This window comes from Colossoma macropomum, unplaced genomic scaffold (genome assembly GCF_904425465.1).
Source record: "Colossoma macropomum unplaced genomic scaffold, Colossoma_macropomum, whole genome shotgun sequence".
NCBI lineage: Eukaryota > Metazoa > Chordata > Actinopteri > Characiformes > Serrasalmidae > Colossoma > Colossoma macropomum.
In genome coordinates, this window is record NW_023495267.1 from 250,463 (window position 1) to 274,558 (window position 24,096).

A 24,096-nucleotide genomic window follows, 5' to 3' on the forward strand; every position below is an offset into this window, starting at 1 on the left:
TTGCTCGTCCCCAAAAACAGAGCAACGGTTTATACAAATAGTTCACTTTTGATTAATAACATGCAGTTTGGCACTGTTATATAAATACTGACAATAGAGATGGTATGATACCACTTTTTATCACCGATACCAGTATTGAAACCTTGATATTTTTTCTTTTAAAATTATTACACTTGAAACCAGATTTGTTACAAGAGTGGGTTGTATTCATTCTTTTATTTTCCCACCAATCCAGTCCAGCATTTTTCTGGATATCAGCCCTGTACCAGTACTCAACGATACTGATACACCATCTCTAAAGCCCGGCATGCACTGTGTGATTTTAACCCGATTTTAAGCCCAATTTGGTTGGAACTGACTGAATTTCAGCTTCATCACCTGTTGTTTGCCATGCAGTGTGAGAGAGGAAGTGATGTCCATTTAACTGCTCAAACCACATAAGAACAATCACAACCACTGTACACAGGTGAACACATGTACACAGAGGCAAAAAAGTCAACATTTTCAGTACCAATGCCATCTCTGCTCTGTTTAACTGAATTGAATTGCGAGGTATACATAAATAAATACGGTGATTTTTTTTTTTGTTTATTATCACTGTAGACCACCTGGTTTTTAGTTTTATTGCATATAGTGGGACAAGTTAGCGAAACTGTTGTAGTGGTTGAATATCAAACAACCCCCTCCTTTCTATGCAGTGCACTGTGAACATTCTGGCTTCCACACCAAAATAGTGTACTATGTGTCCAGTGTGGAATGTGGCATACGTGGTTGAATCCCAAATAGCTATTTATTAGACATATAATGCACTGTTTAGGTGCAGGAAGCACTATTTTTATTTCTGTGTGGTGCACTATGTAGGGAGCAGGGAGTTATATGAGATTCAGCCAATGTTTTTGCTCGAGACTTGGACACTCAGCATGTTGTTTTGAATAAAACAACTTTTATTGATGGGGTGCTGGAGCCTATCCCAGCTGTCATTGGGCGGAAGGCAGGATACACCCTGGACAGGTCGCCAGTCCATCGCAGAAGGATAAGCAGTTTAGATGATGTATGTATGTATGTAACTTTTATTGGAAATTGTCTGTAGACAGAGATGTCTGTAGGGGCTGCGTTTCACATGTAGTGTGAGCACCCATGTCACGCCATGTCAGTCGGACCGAGTGTTTGCGTACAGTGTGAGCTTATAAATCGCAGACTTTGTACATACATGATGGGCGATTCAATGTACAGTGTGAGTTGTCAATAAAGAACAAGATTTCTAAAATCACACAGGGTACGTCTAGCTTAACAGACACTACCCACTATATACTATAAAAACATATCATGAAGTAATTTATCATGCTAACAGTATCATACTGTCATATCGCCTACCCCTAAACAACCTTATCCATAGGCATCAGGCTTCACATATTTTGCTGTTAGAAAAAGAAATAGTGCTTTTGCATACATGCACATATTTACAAATACAGGGATATCTGATCATCACTGGTTCACTGACTTCCTTAGTCTTATGCTGGGGATTTTGATTGTCACTGTGTCTTTTAGGCTGCCAGAAATAACCCATGCAAATTTCCCTTCAGTTTCCAGATGCAAGCATCGTGCTTGTTCTTTGCCTGTCCTTTCCTCTTGTTGCTGTGTCCTTTGCCTCCGTGTCCAATGTCGGCTCTCCTTCTGTCTGTCTGCATTCTAACCTGTCTGTGTAAACAATAATCAAAATCCAAGTTCGAACGGAGACCTAGTTCCCGTGGCAACATGGAAAGATCTTGAGTCAAGATTGCAGAGCTGTGTGAAGGTGTCCAGCTTGTGACAAGGTTGTGGTCTTTCTGTCCTCCTGATCTTTGCTTCTGGCAGATGGGTGACTTCACGTCAACATGCATGTGTGATTTCACTTGACTTTTGCCTAGTCAGGCTGATCGTGTATCCCATGGCAACCTGGATCTAACCTCTGTGTCCCCCCAGGCATATCTTAGTAAGGGGTGGAGGAGCAAAGTCATAAAAGTTAGCGAGAGAATGAGTGTAAGCAGCTAGGGGACGAGAGAATGAAAGGAATGGGAAATAAGAGTGTCTGCTTCTCTCAGAGGCAGAGAAAATCGCTGGGACGTTTTCTCCAGAAGAGTGGCACTGAGTGTGATCAGTTTTGCCTGACCACTTCACATACTTCTTTTTAGCTGATACTTTTCTTTCTGTCTCTCTGACTACGTGTCTGTCTTTCTGCCTGTGTCTATGACTGTGTGTCTGTCTCTCTGGATCTGTGTAAATCTCTGTAGCTTATATGTTTGTCTGTTTCTCTTCATATTTCCTATCATTCTACCGCTCTGTCTCTCTTTCTCTGTCTCTTTATCTGTTTCTACCAGGGCTGTAATGATACATTTCAAAGAACAATATGTATTGTGGCTGGGTAAAATATGTTTCCGACACAGAAGTAAAAAAAAATAGAAATCCAACAATTCATTTTCCTTTAGTGTGTTTTGGTCAAAGTACAATTGCAAAAACATGACAGTGTCTTATGAAAGTGCAGTAAAAGGGGAACTCCATAGATTTTCCTGAATTTCTGCATATTTCAATGATTGAGATGTCACAAACTCAATCACATTGGTTTGATTTGAAATGGTCTATTGTAGAGAAACTTACTGACTTCTTTTATAGTGGTGGTGATAGGAACCGGGGTCATACAGTGGCAGGAGAGTTTTTTTGTTTCCTTGCTTTCATGGCTGTTTCTTTTAGGAATTTCGTGGATTGTTTTGTGTAGTACAATGGTATCTCTTCTATTTTGTGTCATAATATCTGGAATCAATTATTTATATAGCATAAAATCTGACTGTGAGCAATTTGCAGCACATATTGTCTCACATTAAAAAAAGATTAACATTAATATGCGTGTCATAACACCCCTAATCTCTGCACCTGTCTATCTACCTACCTGTATCTCTTTGTACGCTCTTTTCCTTTTGCTGTGATTATATGCCTTTGGACTGCTTGCCTTTCAGGTCTTTCTTGCATTAAATGTACTGCTATCTCTATCTCTATTTTCCCAGCCGTGCCCCCTGCTCCCCAACCCACAGATGACGTGGATGTGTACTTTGAGACTCCGGCTGATGATAAGGAGCACAGCCGCTTCCAGAAGGCCAAGGAGCAGCTGGAGATCAGACACCGCAACCGCATGGAGAGGGTGAGGACAGAGCAAGATGGGAAGGGAGGGGGAGGATAGAGAGAATGGACTCAGAGACAAGGAGAGTGGATGAATGGAGCTGCAGCACAGGGATGCAGGAAGGCATTTTCAATTGAGGGTGCTGCTTATACATTATGGCACAGTAGGAATGCTTGCATTTTTTGTGACGTACTACCATAGCAAACAGCTTTTGTCAAGGGAAGCAAATTGCCACATTGTAAAATGCAGTAATGAACTCACCTACCACAAATGTCAAAGCCTAGAAATATAGTCTCTAGACTTCAGCAGGCACATGCAGATTTTTACTTTGCTCAGAAGACTTTATTTCTGAGTTCATTGATGCAGTACTCTGACGTCCTGCGTCCTTTCATGAGCACAAGGGAAACAAGAATATGATAAACAGTGCAGGTTCTTGAGGTTTCTCTGGATTTCACTGTCCCTTCTCTTTACCTTCTGACTTGCCGACCTCTTTGCTGTCTGTTAATTTGTTCTCGGCAGGTGAGGAAGGAGTGGGAGGAGGCTGAGCGTCAGGCCAAGAATCTGCCGAAAGCAGAGAGACAGACCCTGATCCAGGTAAAGATATATATATATTATATATATATATAAAATACTTTAAAGAACAGAATGCAAATGCAGAACTGGGGCATCCGAGGAATTCAAATTATTTTCTGCTGGAAATTTCACATAACTTGTAGAAGGATTATTATCTTGCCTTATTTATTTTGACTAATTCAGTTAACATGTTACAATAACATATTCAATGGACTTCTCTTTGTGTTTCTCTCCTTTCTTTCTCTTTTTCTCTGCAGCATTTCCAGGCTATGGTGGAGTCTCTGGAAGAGGAGGCAGCCAGTGAGAAGCAGCAGCTAGTGGAAACTCACCTGGCACGGGTGGAGGCAATGCTGAATGACCGCCGCCGTTTTGCCCTGGAGAACTACCTTGCTGCCCTGCAGGCTGACCCACCCAAGGTGAGACTGATGAACATATCTGCTCCCACATACAGTGAGATCTGCTGCATTGTCTTTGGTAGTCTGCAGTTTTTATGTCTAGGAAACAAATACCAGACAAATTTACAAAAAACTTACAGAAGGTCTTCAGGCAGGCACTAAGAAGATGCAGTTGTTTTTTTGCTGGGGGGGCTGAAGAAGTTCTCAAATATTCTTTTCAGAAAGTCTTTTTTATTTTCTTAATAAAATCTTTATTGTATTCATATGTAGGCTATAGGTTTATTTGTCATATAGCTTATTGATATGTTACATTTTACAGGTTTAATTCAAATTCACAATTTGAGGTACATTGTGAATTTGAATTAAATACTTTTGCATTAAATAATTACTCAGTTTCATCTGCTCAGTGTCTAAAGACAGCAAAATGGAGGAAAAACAAAATGAACCCGTTCCAAAAATGTCAGCAAACAATAACTACAAGTCAAATGAAATAGTTAAGAGGTCTGTTTTCACATATTCTATTGTGTGAAACTCATTAACAGTTATAGATTTAAAGGGTTACAGAATTCGTTCTTACAGTCTAAGACAAGTGTAAGAGTATAGTATGGTTAAGAAAATACTGAAGAACTTGAAAAATGAAGAGAATGGTTGAGAACTTTTTTTTTAAAGATAACAATTTATCTAAAAAGAAAAAATAACAGACTTAAAAAGATTAAGATTAAAAAGATTTCTTAAGACCTGGCACTAGGGTCTAAAATTTGATTGGCTGAGCAAGATTCAAAGCTATTGTAAAACACTAGATATACTCACATATGACAGCACATATTAACTAAATTCTGTGTTGATGCAACAAATTTAAAAAAAAAAACATGGCGGTGTTCTTGGACGAGTATTTGACACTTATGTTACTTGGCAGTCATAGCCCACTGTTAGCAAACTGCTTAGCTTGGTGGAAGAATTGTTTTTTTGTGATTATTTTTTACTAACAGGTTAATTTATTGGACATTGGTATGGTTTATTATATTGTATTTTGTCACTGCAGTTTTATAACAGCTGTTCACTTTATATTGTGCTTCACAACACCCCTTAATCATGGTTAAATCATTGTAATACACAGTTTCTTGGCTTATTTCTTTATTTTGGTTCCTCAACACATAATAAAGTGCTTTTGTTGTTTAGCTTAGGATATTTATTTTTGGAAAAAACTGGGACTTGCATAATATGTAATACGTAACGTGTAATCCACAACCAAAGTACTTCCAGAGCAGTGGTGTCTCTGATAATCCTCTGATTATGATTTTTGTGCGCTGCTGCTCATATCCCATTGATCTGCTCACTCACACATGGATCAACACAAAGCTCTGATGTTCTAAACCATCCACTTGCTAGACCCTCCCTCTCCCTTTTCCCTCTTTTTCATTCTTCAACTCTCCCTATACTACTATGTCTTGATTTCCTCCCTCTGTCTCTTTGTCTGTCTGCCTTTCTGTCTGTCTGTCTGTCTGTCTATACAGCCCCACCGTATTCTGCAGGCTCTGAAGAGGTATGTGCGTGCAGAAAATAAAGACCGGCAGCACACCATCCGCCATTACCAGCATGTGCTTTCAGTGGACCCCGAGAAGGCTACCCAGATGAAGTCCCAGGTCAGTCCTGTGGTACTCCTCAACGTGCACTCTCACGCTCTCTCTCTCCACAGAGTAAAAATGTGTTAGTTTGAAATTTGATGGTTGTGCATAAAAAACAGTCAGTAGTTTAATTATATAGGCAGTCCACAGCTTTCGTTTTGAAATCACATAACTTCCAAATTCATCACTATGTATAGTATTGCAGAAAATTCAGAGACCAACCAAATAGCCATTATATACAGGTTATGGATTTTTCAGCATCTGGGAAACAAGAGCAGAAAACATGTATTTAATAGAAAATTAATATATAACATTTAATCCACAACCAGAGTACTTCTAGGAAGAGAGCAGTGGTGTCTCTAATAATCCTCTGATTATGATTTTTGTGCGCTGTACTCATTCCTTTGATCTCACTCACACATGGATCAGAAGCCTTAACAATTTTTTTTTCAGTATTTATGCACTTTCTTTAGCCTGCTGAAGGAGAGCAACAAGCTACTAGTGACTGTTGGTATGTTTGTGGTTGTTGTTCATCAGTGGCTGCAAGGGTGGAATGTATTTACTGCAGTAAGTTTTTATTCTAATATCTCTTAGCAGCTCTCGACTTCGGGCGGTTAAACATTTAGTCATCCACCGCTCACTAAAAAACTTACTAAAAGACTACAGATCCACGAAATGCAAACTGTTGCTATAGTATCCACAGCAAATTATGTAGATTGATAGATAAATATATGTTTGTATTTCTGCTGATAAAGTTAGCTAATTACCAGAAAAAACTTTGCAAACTAATTTGGCTGAGATGCTGATGCAGTTTGAAAATTTATGGAATTACCTTTTCTTCCAATTCATGTCTTGGTGGATGACCAGTTAACTCTGGTCGCGGTTCATATTTGTAGTCCTCTGGAGTAAAATGTTAACTTCATAAACTCAAATTTGAATATATGTCTACCTGTGTAGTAGTAGGATTTTTCAGTTTTGAATTGCCTGCAACACCGCGACCCAGAAGGATAAGCGGTTTAGATGATGTATGTATGTATGAAATGCCTGCAACTCGCTATTTCTATAGTGTTAAATGTCTCTTGGTAAAAAAAATATAGGTGATACCTCTTTCTTTTTTTTTTTCTTTTAACTTTTGTGCTCTAGCACAGCACAAACGTTCAGCACTGAATATCAAGGATTGCTATCCTGGAGAGTCTAAAGACCTGGCTGGCCCGTTGCATTGTGAAAGTTGTTTTTTCATGGATCGAACTCAGTGGGAATAAATATGCCCTTTTTTAAACTATGGGACAATTTTAACCATTCTTGTATTATTTGTTTTCAGAGAGCCTAAATATGTAGATTGTATAGGACAGAACAGTGGCGAATCCTCACTTTAACTATTTTGAGATTGCAAATGATGACTTTTAAATTAAGAATGTTTTGTGACCCCATTCCTCCTACACTTCCCTCCACACAATTTCCATCTTTCACATTCACTTTGGAGGGCTAACAGCTTTTCTTAGCCATTTCTGCAAACCAAACATTATGGATGTGCATTCTCTCTGTCACTTGTCTGTGTAATTCCATACTTCAGCAGTTTTTCATATTTTCTTATTTTAGTTTTTTAGGTTTTTTTCCACAGGATTTTTGGTTTGCATTTCTACTGTGTAGCTCTAGTGCTAACTATAAAAAAATTCCATTGCTAAGCTAATCATGGCTAGGCCTAACTTGAAGAAGAAGAAAATAAATGCTCTAGGTTTAACTTCTATTACATCCTGCCTAGATACTAATTTGATTAGGTACTTTCGCTTTGATTCGGTGAACTTTAATTGGAGCCATACTAACAGACATCATGTTCATACACACATCAACACATCAATATTTAATAGCACCACCCTTGTGACCCCAGTGGAGGTTGTGACCTCCAGGTTTAGCATTCGTTTATTAAAATAATGGCTTTTGTTGAGCTGTGAGAGAGAGGTTTGTCTCACATCTGAGTTTTTGCTAGAGAATAGCTCTGTTCTTGTATAACATTTCACTTAACGCTGCTGTTTTTAGGCAGTTGATTAGACAGAACCTTTGAACCAGAACCCAGTGGCACGCTGCTATAATTTGCGATCTGAACTACCCTCAGTCATCATGTAGCGTTGCCATGGGAGACAAGAAGTAACCAGAGCATCTTTTTGTTTATTTGTTGTTTCCTTCCCTCGTTTGTTTATTTCAGGATAAATTGAGGGGCATATTCTTTACTGTGTAGTTCTGGTCCTTGTCAGGTTTCAGGGACATTATCCTAGATGTATCTGATCCAAGTTTGAGATGTATTTTTATTTTTTGAAAAATTACTTTATATTTGACTACGCTACGTAAATGCATCAAGACTCTATTTTGCAGTAAATCCTGTTTTATCCCTACCCTGTGCTGGTATGGAGGTATGGTAGTGCTGTTTAAATAACCAACAGAGCAGGAAGGGATTCTATTTAGATGGTATTTGTCTCATTTTGAAGTTGGAGAAGGTGGTTTGATATGACCTGGGAAAGAACAGAGAAAAGTGTTTTTTCTTTGATTTCCTTTTCTTTCGGAGAGGCCCGTTACTCCCATCTGCTGCTGGCTTTTAATCACTGCATGCAGATTACATGACAAAAGAACAGGCGTGGTTACAAGTATGAATCATACACTTATGATCCTTATTTCATGCAAATCCTTGTCTTCCAAGTCTGAAAGTACAGTGTATTTGTCCCTATAACACTATTAATTGGCACAAAGGGCTTTTTAATTGAAACCTTTAAAGGAATGGTACACCGAAATATCAAATGTACATCATTTTCCAATAACTACAGATGAAGTCAATCAGTCGAGTCATGTTTGGTGTCTGAAATTGACTTTTTTAATTTAGTACTAAACCTGTAAGTTGTTAAAAATACTAGACATCACAGTCACCCATATCTTTTCTGTAAATACACCCCAACAATGCTCTCAAACCACTCAAACTGCACACAGATCTTCATTAAAGTCATGCATTTATCTGTGTGGTTTAGGACAAAGTATGAGCTATAAAAATAAACAAAACACAATGTAGCATAACACAGCAGACAGTGGTTTTTAGGCCTTGTTCAGACTGCCAGCCCAAATCTGATTTTTGACATATCCAAATTGAATCCAGATCGATTTTTTTATAGTCTGGACAGCAAAAAAAACATGAAATCGCATTTGGAGATGGTTTGATTCCAATCATATTTTTATAGATGCAGCTCAACTGGGATGCTTTGGCCACTCGAATCAGATTTTAAAGTGAGGGCTGGGAGTAAAAAAGAACATCAAGGATTCATTATGCCAGAGATTTTGAGTTTGGAGGGAGAGATGATGCACCTCCATCTCTCCTGCATCCACATTTGAAATCAGTATGACCAGCATAGCTTTGCGTTACTGATGGCTAGGTCGTTACCACAGCAACCCATGCAGGTAGGTTGGTGATGTCTGGACACAGAAATCTGATCTGAACACTTGCAAATAACAGTGCGGACAGTCGTCTCAAAAGATCTGATTTGAGAAACAAATCCAGTTTGCCTGCATTCTGAACACAGCCTTAGACGACAGTTGTGATGAATTCTGACCTAGATGACACTTGAGATTACTATTGTTTCTACTTATGACTAAATACAGTATCTCCGGTTTGAAAACTCAAGATGAACAATTAATCATAAAAGAAACAACATTAATCGCCAACGTAATCTATGTCATCCAAATGCCTGCTTGATGTGTGCATGTAAAAAAAGGCTCAATTTGGCACAAGCTGTTGTCAAAAATGGTATGTAATAATGTGTCCTAAACCGCATTGACAAGTCTGCACGATCTTATTAAAGACTGGATGCAGTTTGAGCAGGGTGAGAGTTTTGGGGATGTATTTACAGAAAAGATTTGGGTGAAAATTTACTTCTAATAACAATATTAGCCTTGTAGCTCCAGCACTTAACTAAAGAAGCAAAATTTGGACACCATACATTTCTTGACTGATTGAGGACCAGTGGATCGATCAAGTAGAAAATTAGTGTTATTAGTCTAAATTAGTGTTTTTTTACTGAAACTGAAATACGTAAGAAAGCCAATCTGTGGAGTCAAACCTTTTGATGAACATGTGTACATGATGTACAAAAGTCTGTTGATATTTATGTGATTGAAGTGCAAGTATATTTGTGTTGCCTAGGTGATGACCCATCTGCGTGTGATTGAGGAGAGGATGAATCAGAGCCTGTCTCTGCTCTATAAGGTTCCATACGTTGCAGACGAAATCCAAGGAGAGATTGGTGAGTGTGCGTCTGGTGTGCTGGAATGGGAGAGAGGTGGGGAAGAGCAGATGGAGGGAAAAATGAATGAAAAAAGAAAGTGGAGAGGAAAGTGGAGGACGTTGTTTAGCAAGTTCACAAAGTTACTCTGGAAGAGAAAAGTTTGTTTTTTTGGTAATGTTTAATGACAAGCCTGGGGGATGTAATTGTTGCAGTCATAAGAAATGTTAATGTACTGTTGTTGTCATAAAATATCAAGACTAGTTGTTATTCTTTATACCATTTATAGGTATACACACATGTACCTATAGAAAATGTCTAAAATTACTTGAAAGAAAAAATCTTGATACATTGAAGTCCTTTTCAAAATTTCTACATAATTCATCCATTGAGATTTAAATAGTCATTCAGAGTGGTTTAATGAAAAAAGGCTAATTGTAGAGAAATTTACTGACATAAAAGCTGTGATATGTACAGTTTTACACTTTTCCATGTATGCAATTTGTTAGTCTGAGATAGATAAATGAGACGCAGGGTACACAGTGGATAGAATACTGATATGTACATATTCCAGATTATACAAGATATTAATAGAAGATGTGAGAGATGACCATCTATATGTGCTAGATAGATTTGCTAGACTGAAGTTACAGTGAGATCACAGTGAGTCTGTTGTCTGTCTGTAATGGTGATGGGAACAAGATATATATACAAAATGACCAGTGAGCCTACATGTCTACTGAGTTTTATATGTCATTTTGATAATGATAAAATTGTGGTTGGAAAATAGTTTTCTTTGGGGACTAATTGGCAATGAATGTAATTTTTAAAAGTATGTTTTAGCCGAAAATCTTACCTTAAGACTATTGTAAAACAATGGCTCAGGTATTAGAGAGTGAATTTGTAACCAATGCATGTACTGGCTTTCTATGAGGTAGCTTTTAGAGGCATTAAACACTTTGGTTGTTTGGTTCCTCTCACCACCACTGTGAACAAAAATATTTATGAACTACACTGTTTTGGAGGTGCAAGTTTTTTTCTATGACGGGCATCATATGAAACTAATGGAGGTCTTTATAATCTGTTCTTTGATGCCTGATTCCCTAAGGTAAATACATTCTGTCCCAGCATGAGATTCATACCTGTACTCCTCTGTAGAGGTGTGCAGTCACATCAACATAACTACATAATTACATCTGTTTGAAAGAGCTTAGCAACTTTGATTACAGATGTGTGACAGTGAATCTATCTCTGTCCCTCCCTCGCTCCCTAATGGAGCCGCTGTTTGTGCCTGTCAGCCTGACACCTTAGTGCGCACCACACACACACATACACACGCACAAAAATGCGTGCTCTGCAATTAAATTGAATGCATGCATACTGCAGCATTCTCACCACTCCCTCTTTGTCGCGAGGAGTAGAGGCCAAGCCATTTCCCATTTCTGTTATTTTTCACTCTTACCTTTTTCATTATTTTTCTTCTTTTGCACTTGTTTCATAAAAGAGGTGGCGGTAGTGTAGTGTGTCACAGATGAAAGGCCTGTGTGGGCTTGACAGAACTGGGTCAAGGCTCTTCTCTTGCTGCTCAACAGAGATTTATGGATGTACTGCATGGTAGATGACTCTGTGCCTGCACAAACAGTAATTGGGAGTTTAGACTGTTGTTATTTTGTGGCATTGTGGCAAGTTGTGTATGTGTGCATGGTGTTACAGTAATGAGACAGTTCTAACTGGTTTGAGTTTGTCTCATGTACGATCCCCCCCCTCGTACCATGGGCTTATGAATGGATTGTCATGTGACAGTCTTGCTTCACCTTCTATTTCCCACACTCCTCCCTTTCTTCCTGCCCTCCTCTTTTTTGCTAATTTCCACTAATTTCCATCACTCTACCTAATGCTTCTCTTTCTTACTTTCTCTTGCTGTTTTATTTTTTCTCACTCTCACTTACTCTTACCCACCAACATCATAACCTACCCTCACCCTCTCTCTCCCATCCCCCCCTCACTCTTCCTCACCTATCATCACTCTCCTGCCCTGACCCCCTCTTTCCCGCCCTGACCCCCTCTTTCCCGCCCTGACTCCCTCTTTCCCGCCCTGACCCGCCCTGACTCCCTCTTTCCCGCCCTGACCCGCCCTGACTCCCTCTTTCCCCCCCTGACCCGCCCTGACTCCCTCTTTCCCGCCTTGACCCGCCCTGACTCCCTCTTTCCTGCCCTGACTCCCCCTTTCCCGCCCTGACCCACTCCTTCACACCCTGACCCACTCTGACCCACCCTGAACCACTCTACCTCTCTCACCCCCTTTCTTTCTCCCTCTTGCAGATAATCTTCTCCAGGAGCAGAAGGCAGATATGGATCAGTTCATGTCCTCTATTTCCGAGTCTCAGCCTGATGTGACAGTTTCTTCAGAGGAGAGCAGAGAGGTCCCAGCGTTCGAAGGCAGTCCCTTCCACCCCTTCAAGGTCAACACCCTGGGCTCACGGCCTGAACCTGAGGGTAAGATCCTGCTTGCTATGGGGTTTTGACACCTTTCAGGCAATTGTGCATATCTTGCTCACACCTAAAGTAGAGTTTAGTAAGGCCAATCAGGGACAGTAACTGGGTTATTGTTATCAGGAGTCAGAAAACGTTTTCAGCATAAAATTGGGGTGACTTCATTTTCGCATAGACCTTTAAATGGGGACCCATTCTGAGTCATGTTCTGGTCAAAGGCGAGTGACCTCAAAGTTGCAAACAGCTGCCGTCTGTTCTTATATTGGCTGCTGCACAGACCATCTGTTTGTTTATTTATTTTTTAATTTATGGATTTATTTTTGTCTGTCGGGGACTGCACTGAATTATGAGTGCTGATAACTCTAATGTCTCATAAGAGCTGAATAAAACTTATAGAACAGTCTAGACAAGCCACTGGCTCCTGCTTATCTTTGCCAGCATGAATCCCCACAGCACTGTCTTCTGTGCAAAGCCATTTGAAGTTCTTCTAAAATCACAAAGCCCAAGGCTCCTAAGCCACACTGCAGCCAAATGCTTTGAAAAACCTCCGTCTGTCTGAGCATGATCCTACTCATTCCCTCCAGCCTGCCAAACTCTTTGCTTTCAAAAACCTTCCGGAATGCCCAAAAAGGAAATGGCCAGGCGCTGGGGGGAAATTATGCTTCAAATTCCAAAAAAAAAAAAAAGCGTCATTTATCTATCTATCTATATATATAACATTTTACAGATGCTGCTAAAAGTACAAATATCAAACAAAGATACTGGCACCCTGGAGAGCTTTTGCTGGCAGCAGACCAATTCAGAAGCTCATTCGCCCCCCCCGCCTCCGTTCATTAATTTCTTTATTTTATCAGGACGTTATAGTGCTAAAAGCTTCCCTGCAGGAGTCTTCTTTTCAGTTGTTAGGCACAGCTTGATAATCTTGACTGTTCCTCTGCTCGTCTAGGGTTTTCTCTCATTTTTTCTCTCCCTTTTTTCCTATTTCAATCTTTGTTTTTCTTTTCTTTTTCCTACGCTTGTGCGCAATACCTAGGTGATCTCTCTGAACCCCCACGCGCCTTCAAGAAAGGTGGGTCTTTGCGGCTTGTTCTCTTTTCTCTCCTTTCCTCTGAGTCACCTCTGCCTACCCAACGTGTGTTTTGTGTTTTTGCTCTCTTTTCTCCTCCTTTTTTTAAATTTTTGTGTCTCATTTTGGAGTCACCTCCTTACGTTACTCCACTGGCTGTCTTTAGCATTGTTTCCACCCCCCATCCTCCTTCTTTTGCTGTGATGTCTTTTCTGTCAGGCTTGTTGGCCATCTTGTTACTTGTCCGCCAAGTCACTCGTGCAGCCTCCCCCCCACTATCTGCTACCTCACTGGGTGAGCTGCTCTATTAAAAAAGGGTGCTATAGTATTGGGTGATCCATCATCTAAACCGGTACTGGTGACACACAGCACTACTGATTTTTAGCAAAATTGATAAATAATGAATATTTATATGCATGACAATAGGTATTAGTGATATCCGTTATTGTACATAGAATAGTGGCATTTCTTTTACCCAACAGTTTATTTTATTATTCTTTTCACTTAGTAATCCAGGATCCAGCAGTTAACTGCAGTGCATGCAGTTTGTTGGGTGCTTCAGATGGTTTTGAAAGAATGATATCACAAAAGTACTGTACAAAATTCAGCGACCCTTTGTTTTATTTCATTTACAGTTAAAATAGTGATGAACTGCAAGTGAAAAAAGCACGACCCACATATTTAACAGAACATTACACATGCTTCAGTTTTAAAACAAACGAGTTACGGCTTCCAAAGGGGTCACTGGCTGTTACCCATCAAAGAGACGCTAACATTCACTTAAGAAACCTCAGCTGCTCTGCAAATTTCATTCTTGTGTGGATCTAAAATAGCTACAGAAGATATTTCTGAGAAGATTATATATAAGATCCACTTGCCTAAGAAATGGGAAAGGCAAAGGAAAACAAGGAAAAAAAAAACAAGAGTTTCCAAAACTTTTAACGTTTAAGATTAAAAGATTCCTAATAACCGTGCAAGACGCGGTAGACCACCAAAACTGTCAAAAGTTCTTAAAGGAGAGATAGCTTTAGATCTGAAGAAATCTGCTGGTCTTTCTGCCCATCCTTCCACCACAAGATGAAAACAACAATAAGTTGTATTGCCAACAGAGCAATACAGTACAATCAAAACAAGCTATGTCAGGTTGTTTGTAAGATATTCTTTTAGTACAAAGAAGCATTATTCATTAACTTTTAACAAAGACTCTGATACCATTATATATCTGAAAAATATTATATCAAATTTTGTCAGTACTGTTGAACTCCACCAGTTGAAGGCCACCAGGCTTAGTAAGATAATGAATAGTTTTGATTTGAGATTTAGGGCAGTGTGGAAAGGCAAGACTGCTGTGGTGCTTTGGGAGAAAAATTCCTGCTAGTTCCTGTTTTGCTCAGGTCCAGCTCTCTGTCGACAGCTTCTCAAGGTTCATTTGAGTGCTTTAGTTAATTATTCTCCCCCCCCTCTGTCCTGGTGATAGGAGCGCTTTGATATAGCAGGCCTATCACAGGAGTGCTGTTTCCACAGACTTGTGGCCACATGTAAATTGGCTCAATTTTTCCTCCCGGACTGGAGTGAAGAAATGATTCCATCCTTACTACAAACCTGCGATCTTACTCTCACAAGCAGATCTGTGGATTGTCAGTTAGATTTTTTTCTAACCAACTGCTCTGTATAATCTGTTGAAGGTTCTCTAAGACCTCCTGTAATGACATCATGTTTTTTTTTTAGTGCAAATCCATTATATAGCCTGAATTATACTATGTTTTGACTTGTATTTGACTGACGTGGTGCTTATTTACATTAATATTAGCTCATACAGACTGTCATTTTTTGGACTGGTTGTTTAAGTGAAGAGCACAACTATGTCAGTAAATAAGTTGCTCATACAGTGTCAGTAAGTCTTGTATGTATTGTTGTGTTGTAGTTGTATTATCAACCTCTCCTTTTTCATACAGAATATAGGTTTGTATACAGCTTTCCTTCTTTTTTTTCTGTTCCTAGTCTCAAATGATGTACAGCCTGCTAGCTAGCCTTATATCGTATATTGTCTGTTGCGCGAGTATGTGTGCATATTGATTTTGTGTGCATATTGATGGCTTTCTTAATAAAACCAAGGTTACTTCTAGCTACTGTCATGCTGTGATTTTGTTTATCACTGAAATACTTTAATTAGGGTCAGATTAGAGCAAATAAGACATTCAGTTAATTGTGTTGCTAATACATAGCCCCAATTTGTTTGCTGGTTTTCATTTGTTAGCCTTGCTAGCATATCATATTGTAATTTCTAGCATACAGTACTACGCACATAGCATTGTGGAAAAAGCCAAAAATAACGATTTAAAGAATAACTTTTCAGATCTCTTGTTAAATTTTTTTTTTTGGTGCACACTTTAGTTCTATCTTTGTGCGCCAACACAGTTGCTAAGTGAGGCCCCAGGAGATGTGTGGGTCGAGTGCTGTGCCCATGGCTGTGCTTCAGCGCATCACTCTTTGATGAACTTATTATTTATGAATGGAGTTGCTCTGCTGTCGAACCCCATTGCTGGGACTGCTTGCTGGCGGCTGTAGGGAGAGGGGCAGTGAGTGCACGCTAGCGATTGTCCTGCCACGGGCTAACTTGATGTGAAACAAAGATTTTACTGATCACATCACCCGTACAGCTGTCTGCAGAATGTGAAGTAAAATACAGTTTGTGTTGAGGAAGCATTTTGGCATTATCATAGTTTACTTATTATGGCAAGCATCAAGGATATTGTATTTGGCTGTACATGTCCAAATGTCTGTGTGTGTACTTTTCAAGGAAATCTGGGTCAGTTTTAGCGTGACTAACTTGATCAGTACAAAGGTACTGAAAGGAACACACTTTGACTTCTGTCTCTATGTGACTGGATATGTCGTGCCTTTTTGTTTGTAGGCTCTGGAATGAACAGTCTGGATGGTCTGATTGGTGCTGAGGAGCGGGTCATCAACAGCAAGAACAAAATCAACGACAATGCGGTAAGAACCTTTTGGCCGGCCTGCCAAAACTTGCACACTCGCCTCAATAAAACTACCCTCTAATACTTACTCCATCTTTGCTTTATATTTACTCTCATAATGTCACAAACCAATATAGCCTGCTTTTGCTGCTCACACTAATCCCAGCTATGGTAAAACATGCCTTCAATTAGTGACTTTCTTAATCTCCATAATAGACAAGAAATAACGAAAAATGCCTTAGTGGTGCAGTCTCCATACCTTGATCACACATTATTTTTTTGGCATTCAGACATCAGTGGAGTGTTTAATTCTATACAAGTTTAATACGCCCTCCCTGCTCTCAGACACGTAGCATTTATAATTCATATAACTATGGCTGTCTCACATTCTCAAAAGGAAGGATCCTTTGAGTCTGTTTCATTTAAATCTTAGATGTCACTGCATGTCATATTTCCTCTATTTTTCAGTCTTCCTGCATTCTGGTTCTTATCAGGGCCTGCACTCAAGGCCTATGAGTGACTGGGATTAAACTGCATGGCGTTGCACTGGACTGAGTGTGTTGTAGTCACTCTGTCTGCATGCTAGCATGTTTTCTTTTAAATCTAGAGGTTTGTTTAGAAAACCTGAAGCCTGACCATTACTGCCTTCTCCATTAAACCACATTTAACTATCACTAAACGTATGTGCAGTCACATTCAGTGATTCAGTATGTGGGGGAAAAACAAGATAGGATAACTAAAGAAGAATTTCATTAGACCATGAAACTCACTACTGTGTGTATATGATGATGAAGAACTTAAGTTGTCCTCACTTGAACCATGCTTGCTAAAGGCTTTATTATTTGCTGCTCTAAAACTAACTTACAAATCTGCTAGAGACTGAGATGGCATTGTTAATGTAGATTCTGTTTGTGTAACTTCTCACAATGTATAGTACTGTGCAAAAGACCATTTCTTTCATGTCCACTCGGCCATTAAGTAGTTAGTTAGTTAGCCAGTTATTCATTTTTCAGTGTCAAGAAAAAAACAAACAAATACTTAACCAGAAATTACACAGATTTTTAATGTTTCTAATACTAAATATATAATATTTATAATACAAAATATTGTAGCACATTTTTCAGTATTTAATATCTTCCCTTTGCCTTTATTACAGCTTCCATTCTTTTTGTGTGACTTTTCAAAGAAATCTGCAGGAACTTCTTTTAGTTCTGGACCTCCAAAATTCAGTCTCGGCAGTTGCATGTTCTGCTTTCAAGTAATAAGATATCTCAGATGTCCATTTTTGGTCCTATCTCTTCTAAAAGCTGTGAGGATCTGGCTTTTTGGTGAATCATATCACATGGCTGCAATAGGCACGTGTCCCTACTGTCAAATCAAAACTGACTGAAAGCCTTCAATCAGGAAGAGTCATCCTCGTGTTTTAGAGTCAGGGTGACAAATCAGCTTTTACGTAAGCGTAATGTGGAGCAAGGCTGCAAATCCCTGCTCTGACACATGTAGTTAATTCATCTGAGCTGTTAAAAATTTACACCAGCAGCTTCTTTGTTTGGTTTGCAAATTTTTCTCAGTAACAGCTTCTTGGCAGCTACACATCCTTTTAGATTCATAATGTTGCGTTTTCTTCACACAGTGGAAGGATGGACAGAAACACCTGTGGATTTTTTCAGATCTGGGGCAAGAGTGAAGCTTCAGTTTCTTTCAAAAAAAAAAGCTTTAGGTACTGTTTTACCTAATGGTAACAGTTTGGTGGTCTATCAGGTTGTGCGCAGTTATTAGAAGTTCAGTTCTTTCTGTATGTTTTAATAATTTTTTTGACCTCTATTTTGTGGAAAATCCTGTTTTTTTTTCTTCCATTTTTCCATTTTAGATGCACATGAGAAATAAATTTAGCACTGAAAAATGAATGATGTACTTAATGACCGTTTTTGACTGGAAATTACAAAAAACAAAACGGTGGTCTCTGACCTTTGCACAGTACTGTATCTGGCATTTCAATCTACTTGGCTTTATACTGCAGTTAAAATGTTCACATGCACCCACACTCGCTTACACCCACACACATGCTCGCTCACTGACTCTCTCTCCTACACTGTCAGAGTGAGTAATTGTGGCTGCCCTGTCTGTGTTGACAGGTGATTGATGAGACTATGGATGTTAAAGAAGTGATTTACAGTGCTGAAAAAGTCAGCGTTTTGAATGGTGTTGATCCTCTGGTGAGTATATTGCCCTCCAGTGGGCACTGCAGGCAATTACAGTTTATAACAGTGGGCTTCAGGGAGTTAATGCAACATATTAGTCCTTTTTAAGACCAAGCTGAGAGCAAATGACCGCTTGCAGATATTTTTCCGCTCCCAGTGTTATGTTGTTATCCATCATGTTTGAGTTTGCTGCATGTGTGTATGTCTTCATGTGAATGCACTGGAATGTAGCCTACATGTGGTCACAGTTCATCCTCCATTCCTCACACATAAGAGGGTTCATGTTTAAGGTCTCAGACAATTACTTTCTTTCTCTGAGCACGTTTTAATGTTTGTCTTTCATTCCCAGGCAGTTTTAGGTTATTTGTATCTTTTTTGTCTTATCTGGAATCTGACAGATCTCGACATTGGCGCATGTGGGTATATTCCTGGTATTTTCATGACCTTTAGTGCAGACAGTAACCTGTGAAAAGCACCTCATTTGTAAAAAGGGTGTTGTATCTAGTTAGTAGTAGGAATGGAACAGGACTTTTAAGCCTTCTCCTGAAGTCATGAAAATACAATTTGGTGTATTGTAAAACCTGCATTTGCGCTACAAGTTGATCTGGGGATACGGTAATGTAAGCAGAATTTTGGACCAAAGCGTAATTTAAAATACCACCATGCAGCAGATTTCAAATGCAATGCCCCCTGTGCAAAACTCCACCCAAGCCAGCACAGGAGCTGTTCGTTTGGTCACTGGAAAAAAGTTTACACCGGATGCCTTAAACCTCAATAACTTGAGGACTACTAAAAATAATAAAAATAAACATATAATAATAATAATAATTTTATTATTAGTAGTAGTAGTAGTAGTAGTAGTAGTAATAGTAGTATAAACCTGTAAATTTAGCATCCAAATAAATCTTACGTTCAAGTGAACATACATGCAACAGTAGAATTATGTGTATTATATTGTAATAGTAATAGCAATTATCCCACACCCGTGGAAATTCCCAGTGCACAGTGCTTTTTAAGGTAAAAAATATGAACTCTATCCTTCACAACATTAACAATATAAACATTATAAATAAAAAAGCAAACAGTCTTTACACTGTAAGGATGAGGAACACAAGTGAAGTTATTGTGAATGATGTTAGCAAAGGAGTGCAGTTAATTCTTAGTCAATTTGTTTGATAATTCCATCCATTTATTAATTCTGACACACTGTATTTACCGCTGTGTCTTCAGTGAATCCACAAAGGTTTAACTAACCATTGGTCAGAGTCAGAATAGTAGGTTAGTAAGTTATAGCTGAAGAGAGCCGTATGCCTGCAGCCTTGTAGTTTGAGACTCCCAGATTATGCTCAATCAAATGAGTAGTATGCAAGCATTGTAACACTGAACTAAACTCACTCATGCACAAAAATAGAGCCCAATATATGACTTCATAGCAGCTTTATTTACCTCCTATCAGTGTCAGTTACAGTGAAGATTTAAAAAATTGGTTGGACATATTTTGTGGGCTTTATATGTATTATGCAAGGCTTTCCACTGTGCTTTGAAACATGCTTAAGGTTTGTTTCTCTTTCAACAGTTCAGTCGTGGAGGGGACCAGGAGACATTCCGCCCCCTGGGTGAGGAATTTAGCTTTGGAAGCAGTGCTCTGATTGGCTTGCTGGTGATTGCAGTGGCCATAGCAACTGTGATTGTGATCAGCCTAGTGCTGCTGAGGAAGAGGCAGTATGGCACTATCAGCCACGGCATTGTGGAGGTGAGTCTGACACATGTACACACAAGCTCAGTGTGACGTTTTCCCTTATGAATTTGAAATAAAATAATTTATTATGTTAACACACTGCAAAATACATTTCAAATCCACAGTTTTGAATTCTCATTTTCTGTGATGTCACGAGAATCACCTTGTGTATATACGCATCTATTCAGCCTTCAGCAATTTACAGGGCAGCTGGTTAAAATGGAGGTCATTTATCATATATCAGTCTTGAAGGCACAGTAATTAAAACAGCATGTTTAGTTCTAAGGGATAAACAGAGGTTGGAAAATGATAGTGTAAAATAAATAATGACTATTTTTGACACATAAAGGCACACAAATATTGTAAGTGTACCTTAAGAAAAAAATACAAGAAAAATGTAGGAAATTGGCCCTTTAAATACAACAAAGCTTTATAGCTTTGGCAGAAATTTTATTTGCATAATTTTTCCACTTAACCACGATGTAGATGATTGGCCAAGATGTGTTTGGAGTCCAAATTTTACTTCTTTAGTTTAGAACTGGAGCTGCAAAGCTAACATTGTTAATCAATTTTAGAACTTAAAATTCCTGAAATAATATAGTCCAAATAGCTACAAACTCTCTGTAAAATACATCACCAAAACTCCTGTTAACGTGCTCAAACCATGTCCAGATCCTAATTGCACAGAGTAGTTGATTGTTTCAGAACACAGTATGATTACATCTAAATTAATTAGATTTTTTTTTTTTTAACTGAAACACCTCTCTTAAGATGAGCATCTAAAAGTAGGCTCGAACTACTCTAACACTCTACAACCCTACCAGAAGAAATACGCAGCAAACAATGTCTTAAACAATAGAGTATCTGCTATTTCAGGCTAGGACATGCAACATGATCAAATTTGTTCTTTTCTTTTCCCACCGATATTCAATCTAGTGTTCTCTAGTATCAGATCAATCCCATCTCTACTTGCAATGATTTAATATAGGCAAATATTCTTCAAGAAGGATCTTAAGATTCATTTTTGTAATACTTAAGATTTCACCTAGGAGTTGCCAGGATAACTGTACGCTCAGGAGTGCAAGACAGAGTGAATGAGGTCACTAATATTTTCATGGATGGATGTATTTATTTATTTAGTCAGATGTTTGTTTGGGAGCCGGTATCATCAGAGACACTTCCGTGTACCATGACAATGTAAAGTAACAATGAAAGAGATCAAAATAACACTGGAGATTATTTGTTGATTACTTGTTCCATACAGTTGATTACTTGTTGATTATCTTGGAATGTGAAACCATTATATCTGTTATTTTTAGTTTGGACTGTGGTCAGAATATTATAAGATTATTTAAACTCTTTCTTTTTTTTTTTTGAAGTCAACACATCAAAAGTAATTTACTGCCCTGGTGATTTTACTTCCTTCAAACATTATTGCATTAAATATACAAGTAAAATGTTCTGCCGGTGCAGTGAGATCATTTCACTTGAGGATGACTTAAAATTAATAAAAAGTGCTGCAATATGCTAATAGCCCGTTGTTTGACAGGTTGACCCTATGCTGAGTCCTGAGGAGCGTCACCTGAGCAAGATGCAAAACCATGGCTACGAGAACCCCACCTACAAATACCTGGAGCAGATGCAGATCTAGCCTGGGCCACCAGGGGGCGCTATGGGGCCACAGAACGGTGAACGTACTACTGACCAATAATAAAACTGCTCTCTTCAAATCGTTTCATGTATGAGAGGTGCATATTCTGGTTCATTAAGAAACAAAACATTGTTTAATACTGCTACTACTTCTACTACTGCTACTGCTGTACCATGGAGCTCTGTTTTGCTCATTTACTTTCTTCTTTTAAAAGGCGATGTATCAAAACTTTTAAATATGGAAAATATGATTCTGAAACTTAATTCTGAATCCATCATCAACAACTGAGAATTTAACGTGGGATTATTTCAGTTTTGTTATTTAAAATTTTTGGAAGCGGTATACAGATCAAGTAAATCGTAATGAAATACACATTTAGTAGAATCAAGAATCAGAACAAAGACGCTCATGTTTCTTTCAGCCATCGCCATGTTCCATGACTGTCTAATATACAATCTTTTTTTGTTTCTTTTTAATAGATTGCTTGTATATGAAGGTTATTTGTACCAACCTAAATGTATAATGAATCGAACTGAGAAAATATGATAACTGAAATGATTTAATTTACTTTCTATTGTTTATTATTACAAACAAATGATAAATATATGAATATAAAGTAGATGTTCTATTTCCTCTTAGTTTTTCCAGGAGTTGCTGCCTGGGACGCTAGTTTTAAGCTTTGAGATTAAGGGATGAGTTTGGTTGGTCCAAATCTCTGATGCTATCACCTATATGGCATATGCAAAACTGTTAAATGGTCTATTCACTGGTGGATGATTAAAGGGTGGATCCCTGAAGATGTTTTGATGTAAATGTTATAAGACCACATCAGCTGGGATGTTTGGTGATAGCCCCACCTGTTTGGACTAATTAAAAGGTGCCCTTTTTTAAGATTGTGGTTATTTGGGGGATTGTGGTTGGACTGAGGCATAGAGGGACAAGGCTAGAGGCCTCCAGTTTCCCATATCTAATGATACTTTAAAATGAATGTTGTTGACCCTCCACATGTGCACACACACACACACGCATATACACACACAAGTCATGATGATAATATGGACCCAGAACAGTGGTTCAGATTGACTGTTTCCTATTGAGTAGCTGAAGCCATGGCTTGGCCCCAGCTCGTCATTAAATACTGCTTAAATGGCAGTGTTTTACCCAGCAAATCAGGCAATTGTTCAAAACTGTGGTCTCTGAGGACTGCTGTTTAGAAGGTGTACAGCTAGCTAAAAACAACATCATCATGGGACCTCTGTGCTGGAGGCCAGGGCAGTGCATGGAGGAACTTCACATTGAAAGCAAAACTTGTGTATCTCTACAAGACACACAAAAAAATCAACATTGAATCATCTGGGTTTATTTCTCTCTCTTAGTAATGTCTTTGTATGCCTGTATAGTTGATGTTGCAATCATGGCTTTTATGGAGGACAACCTGTGGTGTGCTTTGTTCTTATATAAAATGATACGATATATATATTTTTAAGTTTGTTTTTCTATTTCTTTCCTCTTCCTGTGACAGTATTTCTGTATGTGACTGTCTCACTATGCACCCAAATGGCTTCGATCTTGAACCTTGTAATTGCCTGCTTGATTGTGGGATGGCTTGGAAAGGTGAAGGAAGACTAATATAAGATGCATATATTAGTAGTAAATATGATCGACTCCTATGGAAATGGCTTTATGGTTACAAGCGGGAAACACATCAATAAACTCACTACTTCCATAGTGGTGTGGTTTCTTCTCTTTCTATGCTTCTATTGTTCTCTTATTTAGTCTACTTATTTCAGGGTCAGCCAGTTCATAACAGCTATAAACAGGAACGTCAGATCAGGGAATGCATTAAAGTATTTAGTGCCATGAGTCTCCAGAAATGGAAAAAGTGTAAATGTACTTTAGTTCACTATGTTAATATCAACACAAAGCTATTTATTTATACTCATTATTATGAAATGTTAAATTTAAT

At 38.6% G+C, this 24,096-nt stretch overlaps 1 protein-coding gene across 5 annotated transcripts in view; it reads left to right on the plus strand.

The window, feature by feature from the left end:
- aplp2 (amyloid beta (A4) precursor-like protein 2) overlaps positions 1 to 23,858 on the plus strand; it is a 92,404-nt gene extending 68,546 nt beyond the window's left edge. For 2 of the 5 annotated variants that reach the window (XM_036561767.1, XM_036561771.1), the window contains 11 exons: positions 3,039 to 3,172; positions 3,671 to 3,745; positions 3,982 to 4,140; positions 5,634 to 5,762; positions 9,925 to 10,024; positions 12,326 to 12,499; positions 13,530 to 13,565; positions 16,477 to 16,559; positions 18,676 to 18,756; positions 20,318 to 20,494; positions 22,029 to 23,858. In XM_036561767.1, the coding sequence (XP_036417660.1) occupies positions 3,039 to 3,172; positions 3,671 to 3,745; positions 3,982 to 4,140; positions 5,634 to 5,762; positions 9,925 to 10,024; positions 12,326 to 12,499; positions 13,530 to 13,565; positions 16,477 to 16,559; positions 18,676 to 18,756; positions 20,318 to 20,494; positions 22,029 to 22,130 (1,250 nt within the window). In that variant the 3' untranslated portion in view covers positions 22,131 to 23,858. The remainder of the gene's footprint in view (positions 1 to 3,038; positions 3,173 to 3,670; positions 3,746 to 3,981; positions 4,141 to 5,633; positions 5,763 to 9,924; positions 10,025 to 12,325; positions 12,500 to 13,529; positions 13,566 to 16,476; positions 16,560 to 18,675; positions 18,757 to 20,317; positions 20,495 to 22,028) is intronic. The other 3 variants (XM_036561769.1, XM_036561768.1, XM_036561770.1) reach the window with 3 other exon arrangements.
- Positions 23,859 to 24,096: the final 238 nt, after the last annotated feature.